The 23,333-nt window shown below is 38.8% G+C and overlaps 1 protein-coding gene across 6 annotated transcripts in view; it reads left to right on the forward strand.

Moving 5' to 3' along the window:
* The window catches only part of CDK14 (cyclin dependent kinase 14), a 542,651-nt gene that overhangs the window by 166,651 nt on the left and 352,667 nt on the right, over positions 1-23,333 (forward strand). For all 6 annotated transcript variants that reach the window (XR_012380203.1, XM_025872847.2, XM_073898783.1 and 3 more), the window contains one exon: positions 9,277-9,356. Coding sequence is in view for 5 of the 6 variants with exons in the window: in XM_025872847.2 (XP_025728632.1) it covers positions 9,277-9,356 (80 nt within the window). In the remaining variant the exon portion in view is untranslated. The remainder of the gene's footprint in view (positions 1-9,276; positions 9,357-23,333) is intronic.

The following is a 23,333-nucleotide window of genomic DNA, read 5'->3' on the forward strand; positions in this document are numbered from 1 at the left end:
ACTGTATATTTGTTTGTTTTTCAGATGCGGGGAAGGGTTCCTGTTTGTGTTCTGATAGGTAAGAGAGTGATAGGCAGTTGAGTGCTGTGCTCTTGCTGGTGGTGGGTTTACAACAGGCTGATTAAGGATCCCTAAGAGTAGTAGGGTTTCTTGTACCTCCTTTACATGGTAAGAGGTTGACTCATTTGTTCACCGCTGAGCCCTAATTATGTGTCAGATGCAAATTTTCTAGTACGGTCCAGTGGTAGAGGTAGATGGTCAGTGTCATGGTCTGAGAAGGAGGGGCCATGGAAACAAAGGACTAGATTGGAGAGGTTGAAAGTGAAAAGAGGAGGGAGGAGAGAGTAAAGAAAGGAAGGACATTTAACGACGCCAAGTCCCCAGGAAGGTGTGTGGGGTAGAGGTCAAGAGTGTGGTGTCAGAGGGCGCTGTCTTGGGCCTCACCCTCTTCAGTGTTTTCATTCCTACCTCAGATTAGGACACAGAGAAGGGTGGGTAGCCAATGCCCATCAAAAACAGGACTGGAATTTGGAACATACATGAGGGGCATGAGCAGTTGGTTGCTGCTGACAAGTTGGAATTTCATCAGGGATAAATCAAACTCCTGAAGTTGTGTTTAAAAAGTGAATTATTAGGCATAGGGCAAGTTAGAAATGGTGTGATTGCAGGGCCCCTGAAGAAAACTCAGGGGTTTTCATTCTTGGTAAGATTAGTTTGAGTTTACAGTATTTTGTGACTATCACAGTTTAAAACATGCTTAGGGCAAAGTAGTACAAGTTCGGTTTCTGGAGCGGGGCAGGGTACTATCCCAGTCCATCCAGTGCTTTTCAGACCACATCTGGTAGTGTGTCCACCCTGGCAGCCACATTTCAAAAGGGGCCAAACAGCTGGGACTTCTCAAAAGCTTGCAGCTAAGACTGAGGGCTAGTCAACTATTTCAAATAGCTGAGTACTTTGGGACGTTTATTGTAGGAAAGGAGACTTGGACGTGTTCCAGACCAGACAAAGGAAGAGAGGCAATGAGAAGTTGATGTAAGAACCTAAAGGCTTAACAGACTGGTTCTCGGCACCCCAGGGTGTTTTAAAAAATACAAATGCTTAGGACCCCACCCTACCGCCAATTAAATCAGGAGTGTGGCCAGGCCAAGATATGTTTTAAAGCTGCCCAGTTGATTCTACTATGCAGCCAGCACCTTAATCCTCCACGCAGCTGCAGAGGCTGGCCCCAGTCCCCTCCATGCCTTGTCTAATGCTCAGGGGCAGCCACAACAGCAGCCCCTGTCCCACCTGCTTCCAAGAGACCGTCAGGACGGAATCTCCTCTGCTCATCACTGTTTACCACGGGCACCACCCAAGGGATAAACTCCCGGATCATCTGCTATCTCTCTGACCTCACCCCCCTACTTCTCACTATATCTTTTACACTGTCCCTTCCTTTCCTTCAGGATCTTCCTGTGTCTTCTAGATCTAGAACATCATCCTCTGATCAACAAACATAATCTCTACCTCTCTCTGAATTTTTTCTTAACTTCCGCTTTAACAGAAAACTGGCTCTCTCTTGAGGTTATCACTTCTCTTGAAGTCCTCCAGATGACTCACAGGTTTTTATGTCTAGCCTAGATTTTTGTACTGAGATCCAGATCCACCAATACCAGTGCTTACTATGTGTCTCCACTGGGGATGCTCCCAGGCTAAGATCCTCCGAAACAGGACTCTACAACTCTGTCTGAATCTCCTCTTCTTTAGTTTCCCTCAATTCAGTAAGTGGTACCTGCATCCACCCAACACTGGAGTCAGAACATTTGGAGTCATCTTTTACAACATTCCCTATGCCCAATCCAATTTATCCTGACAGGTTGTTGATTGTGTCTTCAGAATGTCCTTTTCCTTTTTCCCATTGCTCTTACCAAACACTGTTTTTGTGCGGCCGCCATCTTTCCCCAGGACCACTGCAACAGTTTCCTGCCCTTCCTTCCTGTTCCCACTGGTGTGCTCTTTCAGGCCATTCTGATTTAAAGTGGAACTAGGCGGTAGTGGGCGAGCTGCAGACACATAATTTAATCATAGCATTTCCTTTCTTTAGATCCCCAGTGTTTTTCCTTTCCTTTCCTTTCCTTTCCTTTCCTTTCCTTTCCTTTCCTTTCCTTTCCTTTCCTTTCTTTTCCTTTCCTTTCTCCTTTCCTTTCCTTTTCCCTTTCCCTTTCCCTTTCCTGTGGCTCTTAAGGACCTCCATGATCTGGTTCTTCCATTCCTCTTTCCAGTGCCTTCCTAACTCTCCATCCCCTCTCCGCCAACAGCAAGAAACTCCAGTCACTCTTTCCTTCTTATATCTTTGTTTAACACATTGTGTTCTCTGCCTCTGAGATTTTATTCGGTTGGTTGTTCCATCTACCTGGTTCCAATCTCTTAGTCTATGGGTTCCTCCCCTTTTTTGCCTTGAAATTTATTTGTTGAAGAGACAGGTTCATTTTTCCTATAGAATTTCCTATATTGTAGATTTTCTGATTGTATCCCAATGGTATCATTTAATTTGTTACCTTATCTCCTTAATTCAGTAGTTAGATTGAGACTTGGTCAGATTCGGGTTGGGTTTGTTCCATAGGAGGGGATGCCTGCTTCCATCAGGAGGTGCATAATATCTGATAGCCTCATTTTGTGATTTTAGCAACCATTAATAATCCATTAAGTGATTAAGGTTAAGAATGGTGTTAATTCAGATTCTGTCATTCCTTCTTCATTTGTTATACGCAGTACATCTATAAAGAGAAACTTGCATATATCAACTATCTCGTTAGAGTGAAGGACATTGTATATGAAAGTATATGAAGAGGGAAGGTAAATGCTTGATATATTCTTTTCAGCTGTTTTGAAACTAATGATATGGTTTTGTTTTACCCTCCAAATATGACTCCTGAGTTGGTTTTGTTTTGTTGCATTATAAATTTATTGAATTGAATATGTTTGATAGCTTTCAATCACAGGTATTAGTTTAGTGATGCTTAAATTGTTCCATCTTGGATGAGTGAGAACCTCTTATTTCTCTTTGATACTTTATGCCTGTCTCCTTGGTGAGACCTAAGTGCAAGGATCATGTCTCTGTTCTTCGTCCTTTATGCCAAGCACAGAATCACTCTCTCTCAATTTGTTGATTTAGGGGCAGGATATTAAAACTTAATTATGGGGCAGACTATCTCATGAAAGAGCATTTAGTTAGTCTTTGTGGATTCAGAACTTGAATCAGACAGTGGAAGTTACAGGAAGCAAATTTTGGCTCATGCCAAAAAAATTGGGGTAGTTTAGGGGAGTTGAGTTCCATCAGGTCTTTTGAGGGGCTGCTTTGTTCCAGGGAGGGAGTGGACAGGGTAAAAAATCAAATCAGTGAGGATCTTTTTGCTTGGAGCCCGAATGGTCATTGAGGTCACTTCTGCTTGCAAGGTAATGGCTCTCAAATCCTTAGTTGACAGATTTTATTTTTGGAAAAGTGCAGAGTTGGCTGGTTTAAAATTGTTGAAATGTTAATTATTGTTTTCTCGCATGAACAATATATGTCACTCTAAATTTGGTTCAAAGTATAATGAGTTTGTACATTTGATGAAACATTGGCAGTGATGAACTATGCGTTAGTAGCAATCATTTCTTTTATAAAAGGTTATAATTGTCCATCGAACAGACTTCTCATTGCATTAAATTCTCAGACTTTTTGCATTGTTAGTCACATTCTAATAAATAGCCATTATACTATTCTCTTTTTAATCTTTGGATTTTATTAGTAGTCTTTTCTCTGTATTGATAAAGATTAGCATGAAGTGTGATTACTGGCAACTCACTTTGAAATTCTAATTTATTTTTCCAGAATAAAATATAGTAAATAGCACTTTCAGGATATTGCAGAATTGCAAAGATTTCTCACTTACACCTGAATAAAAATTGAATTTAGATGGAGATAGCAAGACCACGTGTTTAGTTAACCAGGTGGCTCAGTTGGTTAAGCGACTGCCTTCGGCTCAGGTCATGATCCTGGAGTCCCGGGATCGAGTCCCGCCCGCATCGGGCTCCCTGCTCAGCGGGGAGTCTGCTTCTCCCTCTGACCCTCCCCCCTCTCACGCGCGCGCTCTATCTCTCATTCTCTCTCTCAAATAAATAAATAAAATCTTTAAAAAAATATTTCCTTTAAAAAAAGAGTTTTAAATTTTTGAAGTATGTATATAATACAGTAAGTCAGCACTTTAGCCAGTGTCTTAAGAGGGAATCAATAAAACAAGCACTATTAATAGTACCTTTCAAATATTTTAATGACTTTTCTGAAAATTTAAAAATTCAGCCCAATATATTGTCCTTGATATAACTCTAGTTTGCCATTGTCACTTCCTCAGTAGTATCTACATTTCCTTCTATAGCTTCTAGACAAATACGGTAAGGAAGTAAGCATTGTATCTGTCTGCACTTGGTATTATTTCCTAGCAGTTTCTCTTGAGACAAAGTCATAATGGAAGAGAGGCAGAATATATTAAATTTTCCAGAGTATATTAAATTTCTTTTAGGTATATTGCCTTAATTTCCTTTGTATCCTCTAGATGTAATTTCTTCTAGGTGTTAGCACATGGACACTATTTTCAAAGATGACCTGGTTAATATTTGTAATTTTGTTTTATTGTACTAAATTATCCTATGAATTTGAAGTAACTAATGGAACAGAAAACCTTTGGGCTTTCCTTTGAGAATTTTTGCTCATAAGGAAATTCTTTCTGTGCATCATCTTTTGAACCTGGAAATTTTACCCTAAAGGGGGCATTTTCCTTTGTAGGTTTCACAGATGTTGAATGAACAAATGAACAAATGCGTGAAAAAATGAACAGGCTGTGTTCCTTGTTCAAAACCCCTAGATCTTCTTGTTTTTCTCTTGCAAGAGAACTTTATTTTTCACAAACTTAGGGCATACAGCACTGCGGACAGAGTTTCTGAAGTTCATAGAGATTTGGATTTGTGGTTAGAACCAGTTTGAAAGCTGGATCCACTTGAACATGGCTCTGCCAGGACACCCAGTATCCCCACGTCTCTTTGTGTGGAAGGCTCTGTGCTTGGGCATTCCCCTGGCTCTTCCTCATCCTGCATTTGACAGCTCTTCTGTGTGACCAGCGGACTGAAGGATGATTCATCCCTGGGCCTGAAGTCAGCTTGGCCAAGTGAGATGTTGAAAAATTAGAGAATAGTAAAGAATCTCTGAAATTAAAACGGCTCCTTAAATAGCTTAAGACAACTGGGTAAAACCTGGCAATACCTCCAATAGAATGTTCTGTAGTATTATTAACACAATTAAAAGTTTTTTTTTACTATGTTAATCACCTGAATTAATGTCTTCATTGCCAATCAAGCCTTGATTGCCTTCTATTCATTAGCTTTTGATTTAATTAATGAGACTTGTTAAAGAGAAATCTTCAGTGTTTTCCTGTAAACAGCTCTAATTTATTGATTCAATTGGAATTTTGTAATTATTCTAAGGAACTTAAATCAATGTTTGAAGTATATGTTTTGGATCTTTAAATAAAATCGTTTAAACTACACAAGGTAGTTATTAGATATAATTTCTCTGTTACCTCCTTTTCTATGTTATTCTTTGTCATTTTTATAGAATAAGAGGTATCTTCTTTTGATGTCTTTAACAAAATGACATTTTGTTAGAGTTAGTGACTTGGAATTTTAAGTATTTCAGTCTATGCTAAAGTTTATAAAAACATATGCATCAAAGGTAGAACATTAGAAAGTTGGTAATGTTATTTTTTCGCAAAGGTATTCTTTCCAAAAGTGGAGCAAGTGACTTAGCATTTTTTCCTAGGGCTTTAGAACTGAGGGTTTCAGTAGTTGGTGAGTGTCTAGACATGTAGAGAAAAACTAATTAAGAAAAGAGAAAGTCACAATGACTCTAAGGTTAAAGAGCAATTTGATAATCAATATGATTCCTAATGGGAGACCACTAAAGCAGTTGAAGAAGAGGGGATACCTGATTAGTGGTCTAGACACAGATAATTAAAGGATAGCGGGGGTTTTGAAACATGGCTGTTGGGTGCAAAAGGGTTAATTAACAAAGTATTCTATAAACTCTGAAACTTTAAGTAAATGAAAACTTGCCATATCCACATGTGTCAAAATCAAAGAGGCTACACATTTAATTTGAAAAAGAACAATAAATACTTAAACCAAACATGAAAGAAGATACTGAAAACTTTATTAAATTTGAGATTTCTGAAACTTTGAAGGCAGCAATTATTATACTTTGTTCTTTTTTTTTTTTAAAGATTTTATTTATTTATTTGAGAGAGAGAGGGAGCATGCGCAAGCAAGAGAGCACAAGCAGGGGGAGTGGGAGAGGGAGAAGCAGGCTTCCCACTGAGCAGGGAGCCCGATGCGGGGCTGGAACCCAGGACCTTGGGATCATGACCTGAGCCAAAGGCAGACGCTTAACCGACTGAGCCACCCAGGCGCCCCTAAACTTTGTTCTTGAGTTATCTTTCAGGTATAAGAAAGGAATTATCAGTATATTAACATTATTCAATAAATGTTTTTGAGAGCCTACTCTCTACCAAGCAGTTTTAGGCACTGGGCACGTAACAGTTAACAAAACAGAAAGACTTCCTTCACTCCCAGAGCTAATAGTCTAGCATAAGTTTTAAGGAAATTTTCAGTGTTATGTAATATAATACATAAAACTCAATGTTTCTAGCTGTTGTGATTATCATCTATAAGAAATTAATGCTTGGAGTTTCAATTCATGGAGAATGATGCTTCAGAATCAGAATTCCATTAATCTGGATCTGGTACTTTTTATGCAGTTATCAAAGTAAATATGTTAAAAAATTTTTTCACCACAAAAATAATGCACATTAGTATATGAAATTACTTAAAGGTGTTCTACCTCTAGTTGCATTTAAAGAGTAAGTGTTGGCTTAGTTGAAGGTTTCTCTCCTTTTAATATATTATAGGGGAATGAATTATGCTTCATGGTCTGAGAGTGTTTTAAGTATATGACCTTCAAAAACATGAATTCCCTGTATTCTAGAATTCAGTTCATGGTACATATAAGTTAATGATCTCAAGGGAAGTAGAAAAGCTTTGTGGGAAGAAGGTTGTGTGCATTTTTTTATGGGTGAGGGGAAAATATCTGTAAATGTGGGGAAAGTTCCAAGCAGTTCCTGGAAGCAGTTACTGCCTCCTCTGGGGAGCCAGTGATGAGCTCAACTGGGCTGAGAAAAATCTGTGCAGATGTCAGCACTGACTGCATTCCAGCCTCAAGCCCCGCCAGAGACCACCACCTCCCCTCTTTAGTCATAAAGGACAAAGTGAGAGCACAAGGTACAGTCTCCAGTGGAACTCCATGTGCGTATCAATTTTTTGCCTACACCTGGGTACCTAGAGCACAGTCAGGAACGGAAAAATCAAGGTAATGTACTGAGGTGCAAAAAGGATGCAGAGCAGAAAAGCAGTTGGCCTGTCATCCCGGCTGAAAGACAAGGAAAAATACCTCCTAACCTTGAGAAGAGGGCACATTGTGGGGCTTTATAATCAGATGGCGTTATACCATCAGGGTAACCAACAAAGTATTTCCATAGTTAGCGCAATGAGGAATGCCACTGGGATGGTTGGGCTATGCTGCATTCTTTGGACTTTCAAGTTTTGTGTCTGTGGCAGTTTTTCGAGCAAAACCAGACCAATTGGATGCAGTTCTTAAAAAAGAGACATTCTCATTCTTTGTTTCAGACTCAGGCCCTGGATTCTCTGGACCGCATGAGTTCTTGTTTGCTGGTTCCATAAGCTCTGAAGATTTGTGGTTGCAATTTTTGTCTCTCAGATTGGCAGAGTCAGTGGTTGATAACATTGTATAGGTGAAGGGGCTAACAGGAGCTCTTACAATTGTTCTGTAGGAATTATAAGGTGGTACAACCTCCATGTAGGATAATTTCCCACTATTCATCAGAATTAGAATTTAGATATGCACATACATTTCAAACTTGCAATGCCACTTTTAGGAATTTATCTTCCAGATATTTTTTTTTACCTGAATGAAGTTACATGTCCAAGAATATTTATCGCCATCATTATTGTAGTAGCAAAAAATTGGGAACATGCTAAACGACCATCAGTAGAAGACTGGGATTAAATGAAGTATATCACATGTATACAAAGGAGTACCCTGTGGTCTTTCAAAAGCAATAGAAAGTTTTCTCTACGAATTTATGAGGAAGTCGCCAAATTTGTTAAGGTAAAATACACAGTGTACTCTGTCTAGCATACTACCATATATGTGTGTGTGTAAGTATATATGAACAGTGGTAACCGGTGACCTCACAGGATGGGAGCTGGGTGGCTGAAGGAGCGTAGCAGAGAGACCTACTTTTCATCAAATGCCTTCTTGTACCTTTTGCATTTGTAATGTGTGCTGGTTTTATCTATTCTTATTAACAAAGGATGCTGCTGGGCCTAGTAAAGGTAAAGGAGAGCATTTGCCTAGAAGACCAATGTAGATTGTCATGTTTTTGTTAACAGAATTGACTAGATAAAAAAGTTATCTGTCTACTGCAGTCTGACTTTTAATTAGAGCCAATACACATTTAGAATACGTCTGGAAGAACCATCTGCTTTGGAAAGGTCCTGTGTAATCTTATAATAGTAAAACATTCATAACTTTTATTTTGATGATATACTGATGTATCATAAGACGCATTCAGACCAAATATAATTTTAGAAGGCTCTAGTAAAAAAAAAATAATGAGAAAGGGAGGAATGAGTGATATTGAGAGAGAGAAAGAAGAGGGAAGAGAGAAGTTTGAGTGTCGAGTTTCTGACCTTGGGGATTGAATGACCTCAGCTTCAGACTGAAGACGAAGACATTTCAGCCAAGGAAACGAAGGAGCTATTGGAAAAACTAAGGACAAGAGTTATTTTGATTTCTTGATTTCTGATTAGTCTGAGAATGATTGATCAAGCGTGGTGATTTTGTTAAGCACTAGTTTCATTCTGGAAGGAACATTAGAGGGAATCATAGAAAAGTTCGGTTAAATCTTGGACGAGGCGAGTGTGAATATTTAAAATGTGAATATTTAAAATGTGAATATTTATAATGATGATAGAAAATTCCCAACCTTACTGAAATTAATGTTGTGGTGGCATGATTGAGTCACTGACATTTTCAGTGCAAAAATGCATAAAATATAAACTGTAAGAAAATTAGAGCCGTAACGGGAACATATTCTCACGGATTCACTTTTCTTTTGTTTCCGCCAGAGTAAATGGGAAGTTGGTAGCCCTGAAGGTGATCAGGCTGCAGGAAGAAGAAGGTACACCTTTCACAGCTATCAGGGAAGGTAGGCATTTTCTTGTTACCTTTGTTTTTGTGTTTCCATGATTCCTGTCGCTGTTTAAATATTATTCACCTCTGCATACGCAGAGTTTGTAAATTATATGGTTATATCTCATTGGAAAGTGTAAACTGAAATTTAAAAATCAGGATCTCTTGCAATCATATCGAGTCATGTTAAATAAAATAAGACAATCCTGCTGTATACTCAGGTGTGGGGGAAAAAACCTGATGTGTATTGATGGTGAGACTGAAGCTGACTGCAAGGAATTTTATATGCCTGGTTTTGTTTGTAGGGTTTCTAAGGTACACATTAATCTAGCATTACTTTATATTCATGCCTTTTAAGAAAATTCCTTACACATACTGGGCTTATGCTATCTTGTTAGTCATTTGTCTTTCTTCTTTCTTGATTTCTTTGTTCCTGTCCTTTACTATTTTTTCTGTTGGTCTTTTTTTTTTTTTAAAGATTTTATTTATTTATTTGAGAGAGAGAGAATGAGAGAGAGAGAGAAGCACATGAGAGGGGGGAGGGTCAGAGGGAGAAGCAGACTCCCCGCTGAGCAGGGAGCACGATGCGGGACTCGATCCCAGGACTCCAGGATCATGACCTGAGCTGAAGGCAGTCTCTTAACAACTGAGCCACCCAGGCATCCCTCTGTTGGTTTTTCTTATTGACATATAGATACTCTTTATATATTAGCATCATTTATCTTGTAATATTTTCTTTGGTCATTTTTCTAAAAATTTCTCTTACAACATAGTTTGTTACATACATGTTTTTAATTCTTATAAAATAAAATTGCTTTATATTTTATTTCTGCAGAGTTTCTCTAGTCCAAGAGAATAAAATATCTTTTTATTAGTGGGAACTTTTCAGTTCAATTTCACAACTTTTAGTATTAATAGCTTTCCCTCTACTACATTTAAAAATTTTAGTGCCAATATAGTTAACAAAGTGTTATATTAGTTTCAGGTGTACAATATAGTGATTCGGCCCTTCTGTACATTACTCAGTGCTCATCACGATAACTGTACTGTTCCTCCCCGTCACCTATTTCACCCATCCCCCCACCCACCTCCCCTCAGGTAACGATCAGTTTGTTCTCTATAGGAAAGAGTGTTTCTTGGGTTGTTTTGGGGTTTTTTTGTTTTTTTTCCCTTAAATTCCACATACAGGTGAAATCATATGGTATTTGTCTTTCTCCGACTGACTTATTTCACTTAGTATTATACTCCCTCCACTACATTTTTAAAAGTACAGATTATCTTGACGTATGACTTCAGCTTATTTTTTGCATTGAAGGAACTATAGCTGGCCCACAACAAGATAACTGCGAGTGATTTACTGCAGTAATATCATTAAGGTATTGAGGAATTAAATGTAGTCTGTCACTGGTCTGATTTGTTCCTCACAACCATCATTCTGACTTACATTTGTTTCTGAGAGGCCTCCCTTCGCTTTTCACTTTCTCACCTCTCATTCTCCTTTCTCCTTTTCGTACCACTTCCGTTTGATTTCCATCATTCCTACTTAGCTGAAAATGTTGTTGTGAAGGCATCTTTATGAAATATTTGTTGCATAGAGGGTGCTCCGTCTGATGGGATTGGAAACCACTGGTTGAGATACAGCAGTGGTTCCCGTCGAGCTCTGGAGGTAGGCAAGGTGGAATGCTCTTGAATTGGATTTTGCTAGACCCTGAGTGCTACGGAGTAGGAAAGGGGCAAAGAGATGCTGGGCCAAGAGAGAAGCAGGAGGAAATGAAACTGAGCAGCAGGCATGCTCCCTAACGTGTGGCGTATGCACTGCAGGTTACCCACCTGCCCTTGCTGTTCATGCTAGCCTCGGTTCAAGGTTCAGGGCAAGTTTATAATGGTATTAGAGGATCCAGTTGTGACAGTTGGACTCATCAGTGCGAAGTTCAAGGGGAGAAACAATTAGAGCCAAATTGAAGTGGTTATTGATCTGTTCATACTGCCTAGGTATGAGGCAAGGCTGTTGGGCACAAGGTAGGCCTTGAGATAAACTTGGGAACGGGCCCTGGGAGGCAGTTGTGTCAGAGAATGCAGGCCTCTGTGGGTTAGGGAGCCTCTGAAGACTTTTGAATTGAGTGTATTAGGAAGATAAATCTGATATTAGGATATGATATAGATTAGATGAGGAGGAACCTGGAAGCTGATAAATCAGTCATTCAAAGTCGTGCAGATTTGAAATTACGAGGACCTGGATTGATTAGAAAGCAGTGACAAAAAAGGATTTGTAGAGAAAGAAATGCCAAAACAAGGTGAATTACTGGTTAGAGATTATTTGAGAGGGAAACATAAATGGTTTTGAGTTTGAATGAGTAAAAAAAATGGTGCCAGAGAGAGAAATAATTTGTGTTGCTTTTAACACTTCACAGTTTGAAAGGGCAGTTATCTACTGTAAGCTTCACTTGAGCCCTCCGAAGGGATTTTGTATAGACTTTATACTGTTTATAGAATCTGTGATACGAGTATGGAATTGAGGCCTAGAGAGGTTAGATAACTTGTCCACGGCTTTGGATCTTGTACCTAGGCTTTCTTAGGTTCCAGAATGGTGTCATACTAACTCTGTGGAGTAGTGGATTTGAGTTTTGGACTTTCTGAGTTCATGATACGTCTATACAAAAAATGTCTTTTTGGCGATGTGGGAGTAGATCTCATGAGAGTTTAGCATAAACAGTATATATTTAGCATAGTCCTTAACAAGCTGAATGAGTGTAAGATTTTTGTGGGAGAGGACTTTGAGCAAAAAACAGGAAGTTAAATTGGAAGGGAGCGTAGTGAGGTGGAAAGCCCCGTGGATATTAAGAGTCTAGAAATCTGGGCTTCATTCTGGCTGTTTTCCATCACCTACTGGACAACGTGAGGCAAGTCACCTGTATTACTTTGCTAGGGCCCCTGTAGCAAAGTACCACAGGACGAGTGGCTTAAGTAACAGAAATTTATTGTGTCGTAGTTCTGGAGGCCAGAAGTCCGAGGTCAAGGTGTCGGGATCTTGCTTCAGAGGGCCATGAAGGAAGGATCTGTTTCAAGCCTTGGCTTGTGGATGGCCATCTTTTCCCTGTGTGTTCACATCATCTTCCCGCTACCTCTGTCCAATTTCCTTTTCTTGTAAGGACACCAGTCATATTGGATTAGGGCCCACTCTAATGATCTCAGTTTAGCTTAATTACCTGTGAAAATCCCCTGTCTTCAAGTACAGTCACATGTTGAGGTGCTGGGGTTAGGACTTCAACATGTGAATTTTGGGGGACACAATTCAGTCTCTAACACCACCTCATGGCTCTAGGCCTCCGTAACCCTGGTTGTGGAACTTGGGAGTTGGTTTGTGCCATCTCTCAGGAACCATCTCCCTTTATGTTATGGTTTTGATTTCCCACGGGGTCTTCAAACTCAGAGTTTTGAATACCGTGGAGAGCAAGGGAGGCTGCAAGAATTTTGAGGCCTGGAGGAACAGATCACAAAATGACATTGTATTTTCCATTGAATAAAGTATTTTGAGATTTCCTAATACAGTCTGACTTCTCGGTGACTTTTAATGGAGATAAGTGACCCGACAGAAGAGGAATTAAACTTTGCGTTAGTTTTGGTTATTTACTCCTCTCTTGCCTTCTCATTCCCTCCTCTCATAGTCTTATTTTTCTCATTTTTCTGCTCTGTCTGTGCGAAAGCAAAAGCTAGCACAATTGCTCCCTTTTGCTGTGAATAATGATTCATGCAAAATAACTCCTCTATGTATCTGGTGGTAGAGTTTGAAATATTTAGGATGGGGGGTGGGTGATGTTTGGGATATGTTCATTTTTGCATTTTTACATTTTTGCATCTTTACATTGATGAGGGTGTAGCATGGCTTGCTCAATTGAGACGAAGCACTTTAATTTGAGTTTGCCTCTTTTCTGCTGTTGTGGTCAATTTCCTCATTCACAAAATGTCAACAGCAGGAGGTTTTCAAAGGAGGAAAGCAGCGAAGTAGTTTTCAAGTGGCAGCTTGCCACTTAGAAGCTTACCTGGGAATTTAGATTTTAACACATAATTTTCACCTAAAGTAGAACTACTTGTCAGCAACTCTAATCTTACCTGGATTTATGTCCAGAGATGGACTTTGAATTTTATCTCAGAGCTAGAGTGCTTAATGGCTTAATTCGGGTTCAGGTGCTTTGAGACTCATTCTATTTTTGATGGCAGCTTAGAGAAATTAAGCAGCAGTGCTATGGGCTAGCTATTCTATTTTTTATTCTCATATGATATCTTCATAGATTCTGATGGTAAGGATAGAGTCAAGAGATACTGGCATGGTTTCAAAATGAGTAGATAAAGTTTCTTAGGATATCCCATCTTTTTTTTTTAAGATTTTATTTATTTATTTGTTAGAGAGAGACAGAGAACACAAGTGGGGGGAGGAGCAGAGGGAGAGGGACAAGCAGACGCTGACTGAGTGCCGAGCCCAACATGGGGCTCGATTTCGCGACCCTGAGATCATGACCTGAGCCGAAATCAAGAGTTGGACACTCAACCCGACTGAGTCACCCAGGTGCCCCAGGCTATCCCATCTTCATAAACAGCTTCAAGATGTCTGTATTCTTGCTCTGTGATACTATATTCTAGATGTTCAGCAGTTTGTTTGTTTGTTTGTTTATTTTTGGCTAAGATTTGCCCAGAGAAAGAATAGAAGGGAACCAGTTACCATTTTTTGTGAATTTTTGAATACCTAATAGTTTTCTTAGGCAGGAGTTATGTTAAGAGAAATCTAGATGCTCTGAAAGAGAACAATTTTTTTTTTAAAGATTTTATTTGTCAGAGAGAGACAGAGCGCACAAGCAAGGGGAGCGCCAGGCAGAGGGAGAAGCAGACTCTCTGCTGAGCAAGGAACCCAATGTGGGGCTCGATCCCAGGACCCTGGGATCGTGACCTGAGCTGAAGGCAGACCCTTAAACAACTGAGCCACCCAGGCATCCCTCACCCTTCCACATGCAGATCTTTACTGAATCTCCCTATTTTCATTTCAGTTTATGCAGCTAGTTTTAGTGGGACTAAAAGATATTGAAGTACTTAGGGCATAAAATGATGAGGCTCTGTAAAACAGTGGGGGGAAGGAGGAGATGAATGTGTTTGGGAAGGACTTTAGAGGGATAGCTGGTAGGGCTTGATGTTTGACTAGACATGGAGCTTGATAGAAATGGGATATTCAGAATATTCCAGGATTTTTGGCATTCATGAATAGTTAGATAGTGAAGCTAATAATAAGAAAGGCACTACAGGGTAGGGGAGTTTATAGGAAGGGAAAGAGAGTAAGTTCAGTTCTGATCATGTTAAGTTTGAGATCTGGCCTTCAGGTGGTAATTGTTTATGCAGTGGTGCAATTTAGATAACCCATCAGTTGTACCTAAATTGGGGACCTTACCCCACATTCCAAGTACATGATCTCATTTAGTCTTTCAACATTGTGAGAAAGGTTGATGTTATCTTCATTTTAGTAATTAAGAAGCTGAGATCTAAAGAGATTTTTTTGTCCAAAGTCATACAAATAAGTGGCAAATTTGGGTCTTCTACCCAGGACCCAGACCAATGCCTGATGCCTGATGGTCACTCAGTACATGTTGAGTGAGTGAGTAACAGAATAAGTGAGTGAATAAATCCCAAATCCTTTAGTGTTATTCTACGATATTGCATCACTGTTGAGACAGAAACCTCTATGATCAAAATTGTATATGAATTCTTTTCAGGCTACTAAGCAGAGAGGTGAAGTTGGGAAATCGCCTTAGGGCAGTCGGAAAATGTTGAGTCTTGGTGAAGACTATGGCACTAGCTACATGAGCATAAGTGGGTCACTTAACATATTTAACCTTTAGTTTTTTCATCTTGTGATGAAGGGGTTTGGACTATATGATCTTAAAGCTTTACGATTAAAATAACAGTACCAGTGTGAATCATTACGTGGATAAAGGATCCTTAATTGTATCATCAGTATGCTTTATACACACATGGTGTAATATGATGCACATTTATTGTGTTGAAAATATTTCTTTTAAACCCTCTAATAATAATCCTTTATGTCTGTCACTGAAAAAATTAACATGAATTGCTTCAGAGCATTTGACAATTGACAGACAGGTTTTTCTTTAAATGGAAGATAAAAAAATCCATGAGTCTAGACTTTGATTTTAAGTAAGCTTATGTAAATTGCCAAAATTGTTATTCTCTGTAAGAATGAATAATTTGATGGATGTCTGCCAATTGATATCAACAAAAAATTTGCAAGCTGTTAGATCATGTGACTTTAAAAACTGAAAATCATATGTTTTCCTTTGCATGTCTTTAATTTTAAAGGATGAGGTTTTTTAATAAAGTAATTTAGTTTTTGTCCCCTTTAAGTTTGTAAAAAATTTTATATTGTATTTTCTCTTATTTGGAAATAGAGATTTCCAATTACATTTGGAAATATAAATGTAAATATTTTATTGGAAATGTAAATTGAACTATGATATACTTACGTTTAAAATATTTTTAGGATTACGCAACTAGTTCTAATCTGAAGGTGTTTGTAATTGGCTAAAAATCTCCAAGGACTTTTTCAGTATCTACTGTATGCTTATGTTTTAAAAATGCTATCTCATTTAATTCCTTCCAATATTCCTGTAGAGGTATGGATATCTCTGTATTATTAGGTGGTGATTGAGGCCTGGAGATAATAAATGGTCTTGTATCACACAATTTACTAGTAAACAGCTAAGTTAGGATTTTAACTGGGGTCTTTTAACTAAAGTGTTTGTTTCAAAGATGGTAATTTCTTCTCTTCAGAATTTCTAATCTAAAAAAGTTATGGGGTGCTCGCTTCGGCAGCACATATACTAAAAAAAAGTTATGGGAGTGCATAACCTACATATAAACTTCTTGTCTTGACATTAGTATCATTGCTACTACAAGTTGCCGTATAAAAATTCCATCCAGGCACCTCTGTTACTTCTCAATATTTGAAGTTGTATTGTTGATCTATGTATGATCTATTGATAGAAATAGTCAAACGATGACAAATAATGCACAGTACTTAATTCCTGACCAATGTCTTGACCACTGACAGAATTTAGTGTCATTTATCTTCAAGCTCTAGATTAAGGTAAATTCTTTAATGTAAGGGAATAGTCAAGGACAATAGTAAACAAGGAGACTAATATTCATTAAAAAAATAGGTATGTCATATATATTGGAAAGGAACTTGACAGTCTTAGAGGAGACAGAAAGATGAGCAAAAACATATTTGAAGGGAATAATTGCTAAAAAGTTACTGAAATTGTTGAAAAATGGAATTAATCTATTAATTCAAGAAGATAAATGACCCCCATTAGGAGAAACATAAAGAGACCAAAACTTACACCTGTCATAGTCTAAGTTTGTCTCTGAAAGACAGAGACAAAGAGAAAATCTTGAAAGCAATAGGAGTAAAGCAACTCGTTACATTTAGGAGGAGAGAAAAAAAGTATGTTTGAGATCTAACCTGTTATCTAAACCAGAGGAGGCAAGAGGCAATTGACATATCCAAAATGCTTAAAAACAAAACAAAACAACCTGTAAACCAAAAATTCCACGTGTAACAAAAAATATCCTTCAAAAATGAAAGTTAAAGACACTTTTAAATCAGCCACAAATTAGGAGAAAATATTCTCAAATAAAATATTTTTTTAAATTTTATTTTATTATGTTATGTTAATCAACATATATTACATCATTAGTTTTTGATGTAGTGTTCCATGATTCATTGTTTGTGTATAACACCCAGTGCTCCATTCAATACGTGCCCTCTTTAATACCCATCACCAGGCTAAGCCATCCCCCCACCCACCTCCCCTCTAGAACCCTCAGTCAACCAAAATATCTAAATTATATTAAAAAGATCCCAAACTCACCAATTAGCAGACTTCCTCCAAATTTTTAAATGGGAAAACAGTTTGAGTATATATTTCACCAAGAAGACATATCAGTAGCTAATAAGCCCATGAAGTGATGCTCAAAGTTGTTAGTCATGAACTAAATGAAAATTAACACCATAGTGAGATGTGACTCTATACCCAATACAATAACTTTAATCAAAAAGACCAACAATACCAGGTGTTGAAAAAGGATGTGGAACAAGTGGAACCTTCATACTTTGCTGGTGGGAATATCAAATGGTACAGCCACTTTGGAAAACCTTTAACAGTTGTTAAAAGTTGAATATGCAGTTACCATACAAACCAGCATTTCCACTCCTGGGTATCATATCATCTCCCCAGGAAAAAGGAAAACATACTTCTACGCAAAGACACGGACGTGAATGTTCCTAACATTACCATGCTGAATGGCCAAAATCAGGAAACAATCTAAATGTCCATCAGCTGTTGAACTGATAAACAAAATGTTGCATATCCATACCGCAATAAAAAGAAGCTAACTACTAATAACATGCTTCGAGACTTTTGGACCTCGAACACATTATGCTTGGTTATATAAGCCTGGTTGTATATACATAAAATTTCCAGAAGGAGCCGATCTATGAAACAGAAAGCAGAGACCCATGGTTGCCTGGGGCTGGAGCTGGCAGCAGGGATTGGCTGTAAACTGTCACCCACCCTTGTGACATGAAATTGTTCCTCTGCTAGGTTATTTTTATGATTTGACAAATCTGAGTTGTAGTGGCTGTAGAACTCTGTAGATTTACTTAAAGTCATTAAATTTTATACTTACAGTGGGTATATTTTATGGTTTATAGGTTATACCTCAAATAAATTTTCTCCTAATTTTATTAAAATATATATTTACAGGCTTAGCTAAAAATATACACTTAGCTAAAAATGTGTTAACACTAGTGATCATTATTAATAATAAATTAATTACTACATTGCAAAACCTAGAAAATCTCTTTTTTCCAGTTTCTCTAAACTTGTATTATTTTCAATATCAGAAATAAGACTTGTTGACTATAAAAACTGACACCTCCTATTTTCAAAGATCTTAAAATTTATTAGTGGAGAAAGATAAACATGTTGGCAGTTGTATTTGTAGGACTACAGTTACAAAAGTCTCTTGGGGGCCAGAGTGAGTGGGAGCCTGTTGGTAAGTCAAAGAGCCTTGAAACTCATGAGAGAAGTGGGGACACTTGAGCAGTGTTGGCGGGTCACATTTCACCTCAGACCTTGAAAAACAAAGCATCATTCCAGTCCCTTGTCAGAAGCTGTCTTCTAGTTCGCAGTGTTGACATCAGCTTATATTATAGCTCTCATCCTTCCAGGAAGCCAGAGAACACGAAGTAGCAGAAGTGTGCTGAATTGACCTGCCCTAACCACTTGGAAGAAGGAAAAGAGACACCCTATGAGGTTGCAGTGAAGAACCTTTTGAAGTTGTGTGTCACTGCTGTCAGTTTTTGACAAACAACTTTAATCACAACATACTATTTGTTCAGTGAGATAAAATAACCCAGTATGAACAAAGTATCCCTGTATAATTTACGGAGCCAAGATGCTGATTGAAAATGACAACCGGCGGGTTGAACTTTTATGACTCCACAGTGGAGAAGTGGCCGGAGAAGCTCGATCTTGGAGGAAGGAATGTCCTTTCTCAAGCCTGAGTTCTCCCAGCCCATCTGCAACTCTGCTTTGACCATCTTTTTTATTTTTGTTTTTTTAAAGATTTATTTATTTGGTGGGGGAGGGCAGGGGGAGAGGGAGAGAGAAACCCAAGCAGTCTCTGCACTGAGCCGGACGCAGGGCTCGATCTCATGACCCTGAGATCAGGACCGGAGCCCAAACTAAAAGTGTGGCGCTCAACCGACTGTACCACCACCCAGGCGCCCCATGCTTTGACCATCTTTCAAGACCTTCTTAAAGTGCTCTCTCTTTCTTTCTGAAACCTTTGCTGGCTTTCGTATAATTATTGTTTTTCCATTATTCTTTATGATACGGTCAGTTTTTTTTTTAATACATCCTTTTTATTTTTATTTATTTTTAATTTTTTATGAACATATAATGTATTATTTGTTTCAGGGGTACAGGTCTGTGATTCATCAGTCTTACACAATTCACAGCGCTTACCATAGTACCTATGGTCAGTTGTTTTTAATTGTAAACTATATATATGGCCTTTAAATCCTGAGGGTTGTGATGTGAAGCAAGCACTGGCTAGTCAGATTCTAGATTTTTCCCTTCTGTCACCAAAATGGAACTAACCAGACTCCAGTTAGTATTTTCATGAATTTTAAGCAGTAATGAAAAGTGCCATGGTAATTTGTGAATTAAAAGGAAAAGAGCTCTGGTGTGGTGGTGGAAGACATGGGGTTTGGGCTAAGCTTAAATGATAGTGTGTAATTTGTTCAGGTTGCTATAACGAAATACCAGAGCCTGGGTAGCTCATCAACAGCAGAAATTTATTGCTCACAGTTCTGGAGGCTGGAAGCCCCAGATCAGGGTGCTGAGATGGTTGGGGTACCCTGGTCTCCAACTTACCTTTTATTCTCACATGGCAGGAGAGAGCTCTATGGGGGTCTTTTTTAAAAAGAATATTAAGTACCTCCCAAAGGCCCCACCTCCTAACACAGTCACCTTTGGGGGTTAGGATTACAACATAGGAATTTTGAAGGGAGAGCACAAACCATCAGACCATAGCAGGTAGGTAGGATTCATATATGGAGAAATGAACAGAGAAAGGCCGGCCTGCTAAGGTAGCTGGCTCACGTAGGAGATATCACTTCCTTCCCTTCTCAACCCCATCACCAGTTTGACTGGCATAGAGGAGTTTAAATCTCCTGACAGTGGGGTGGGTGGGTTGCCCCTAAATGTTTTCTGATGAAAACTGTAGCTGTTCTTTTGTTCACTATTTTTCTACTAAAAAGGTAATCTGGGTGTATGTTCTCAGCAAAGTCTTAGTTTCTAGGACTTCTGTTTTTTATTTATTTTATTTTATTTATTTTTTACCTGCTTTTTTTCTCTAAATGAGGACTTTTATTTATTTTTATTATTATGTTATGTTAATCACCATACATTACATCATTAGTTTTTGGTGTAGTGTTCCATGATTCATTGTTTGTGCATAACACCCAGTGCTCCATGCAGTACATGCCCTCTTTAATACACATCACCAGGCTAACCCATCCCCCCACCCCCTCCCCTCTAGAACCCTCAGTTTGTTTCTCAGAGTCCATAGTCTCTCATGGTTCGTCTCCCCCTCTGATTCCCCCCCCTTCATTCTTCCCCTCCTGCTATCTTCTTTTCTTTTTTTTTAACATATAATGTATTATTTGTTTCAGAAGTACAGGTCTGTGATTCAACAGTCTTACACAATTCACAGCGCTCACCATAGCACATACCCTACCCAGTGTTTATCACCCAGCCACCCCATCCCTCCCACCCCCCACCACTCCAGCAACCCTCAGTTTGTTTCCTGAGATTAAGAGTTCCTCATATCAGTGAGGTCATATGATACATGTCTTTCTCTGATTGACTTATTTCGCTCAGCATAATACCCTCCAGTTCCATCCACGTCATTGCAAATGGCAAGGTTTCATTCCTTTTGATGGCTGCATAATATTCCAGTGTGTGTGTGTGTGTGTGTGTGTGTGTGTGTGTGTGTGTGTGTGTGTATCACATCTTCTTTATCCATTCATCTGTCAATGGACATCTTGGCTCTTTCCCTAGTTTGGCTATTGTGGACATTGCTGCTGTAAACATTGGGGTGCACGTACCCCTTCGGATCCCTACATTTGTCTCTTTGGGGTTAATACCCAGTAGTACAATTGCTGGATCGTATGGTAGCTCTATTTTCAACTTTTTGAGGAACCTCCATACTGTTTTCCAGAGTGGCTGCACCAGCTTGCATTCCCACCAACAGTGTACAAGCATTCCCCTTTTTCTGCATCCCTCCAACATCTATAGTTTCCTGACTTGTTAATTTTAGCCATTCTGACTGGTGTGAGGTAGTATCTCATTGAAGTTTTGATTTGGATTTCCCTAATGCTGAGTGATGTTGAGCACTTTTTCATGTGTCTGTTGGCTATTTGGATGTCTTCTTTGGAAAAATGGCTGAAAGACCTAAATGTGAGACAGGAATCCATCAAAATCCTAAAGGAGAACACAGGCAGCAACCTCTTCGACCTCAGCCACAGCAACTTCTTCCTAGAAACATCACCAAAGGCAAGGGAATCAAGGGCAAAAATGAACTATTGGGACTTCATCAAGATAAAAAGCTTTTGCGCAGCAAACGAAACAGTCAACAAAACCAAAAGACAACCAGCAGAATGGGAGAAGATATTTGCAAATGATATATCAGATGAAGGGCTAGTATCCAAAATCTATAAAGAACTTACTAACTCAACACCCAAAGAACAAATGATCCAATCAAGAAATGGGCAGAAGACATGGACTTCTGTTTTTTAAATTGTTTTTTGTTACTGTCACATGGGTTACTATAGCATGAGTTCTTTTGTTGATGCTGGATCATTAATATCTGGGGTAGTTGGTGAGCAAAAATCCCAGAGACCCAGGATCCATAAGGGAATATCATGAAGTCTGGGGAAGTAGAGATAGAACATGAACTGAAAAGGAAGAATGCGTGTAGTCGAGGGGATTAGTAAGGAGCCAAGAACAATTTGAGTGTCTTAAGCAAGGGTGAGTGTGAGGAGGACAGCACCATTTACAGAAACAGGAAGCAGGAAATGGCAGCAACTTTAGGGTCACAGCGATTGAATAGATGTTACTTACATATGCCGAAGTTGAGGTGATAGCCATTTATCTCAGTAAAAATCCCTGAATGGTAGGATTGTCGAGCTGAGAAGAACGTTGGTGATTATGTAATCTGGTTCCTTCGTTTCACAAAAGAACACACTGAGTCCCAGAGTGCTCGCTTCGGCAGCACATATACTAAAGTTGGAATGACACGCTGAGTCCCAGAGAGTCCAGTAGATTGTTTGAACTACCGAGATCAGGAGAGTTCAGGCCCAGAGTGAGAGTCATGTGAGTCATTACCATGGAAAAAGGTGGTCTGAGATCTGGCAGTGAATTACATCTTTAAAATGCAGTTCTCACCACAGATTATATCTGATCTTGGTGTAACGTGCCAAAAGGCGACGTCATTTAGGTTTCTCTGTATTTCTCATTTTCCTCTGACATTTTGGAATGTGGTGGAACTCTTCAAAAGACCATCAAATAATTCATGTTTTAATTTTTAAAAAGCAAATTAATAGCATGTGTGGAGAAACATACCATATAGCTTATTGTGGGAAAAGTTTAGAAGTAGAAAGCTACAGGAAATTTTAGTGGAGGACATTTATATTTTTTGGACACGTGCCATCTCAGTCAAGTCCCTGAATGTACTCATAAGAATTGAATTGATAATAGCACTTTTTAAAAGCCCTAACAATTTGAACAGGGCCCAAGAAAAAGAATTAAGGGAAATAATAAGCAAGAACTTGGCAGTGGTTCTCTTTTCGTGAGCTGATACTCCCTTCTGTCCTAAAGTTTAGGGCTAGTGTGGGCAGTAACCAGCAGCAGGGGTCAGTTTTAGTGATGACAATTTGGTTTCACAGAAGTACTTATGATTATAAAATTTTCTTGATTAAGACTAGGATTAATTTTTCTGTAGGGGCTTTTTGTGGGGGGGGTCAGCATTTTAAGGCAATTTCCATGATGAGCAGCAGATTGATTGGATTTAAGATGATTGAGATAATATTTAGTAAAAGATCTGAATGCATACTAGTCATTTAATGAATAGTTGTCTGTGACTTTGCTTTCTAAATGCCTTTAATTATTCTATAAAGATTGTAAGTCTTGTGGGAAGCAGGTAAACACTTCCACTCTCTTGGGGACTTCCAGGGTTGGTCTGGATATGGAGTAGGTCTTTCCTTCTGCCCCTTTTATGTTAATATGTTTGGAATGTTGTGGATGGTTAATGGTGGTAAAGGGAACCAGTAACTCCTACCACCTACCCTTTTCTAACCGAC

This window comes from Callorhinus ursinus, unplaced genomic scaffold (assembly GCF_003265705.2).
Source record: "Callorhinus ursinus isolate GAN/ISIS: 27379988/994484 unplaced genomic scaffold, GSC_fseal_2.0 scaffold12, whole genome shotgun sequence".
Taxonomy (NCBI): domain Eukaryota; kingdom Metazoa; phylum Chordata; class Mammalia; order Carnivora; family Otariidae; genus Callorhinus; species Callorhinus ursinus.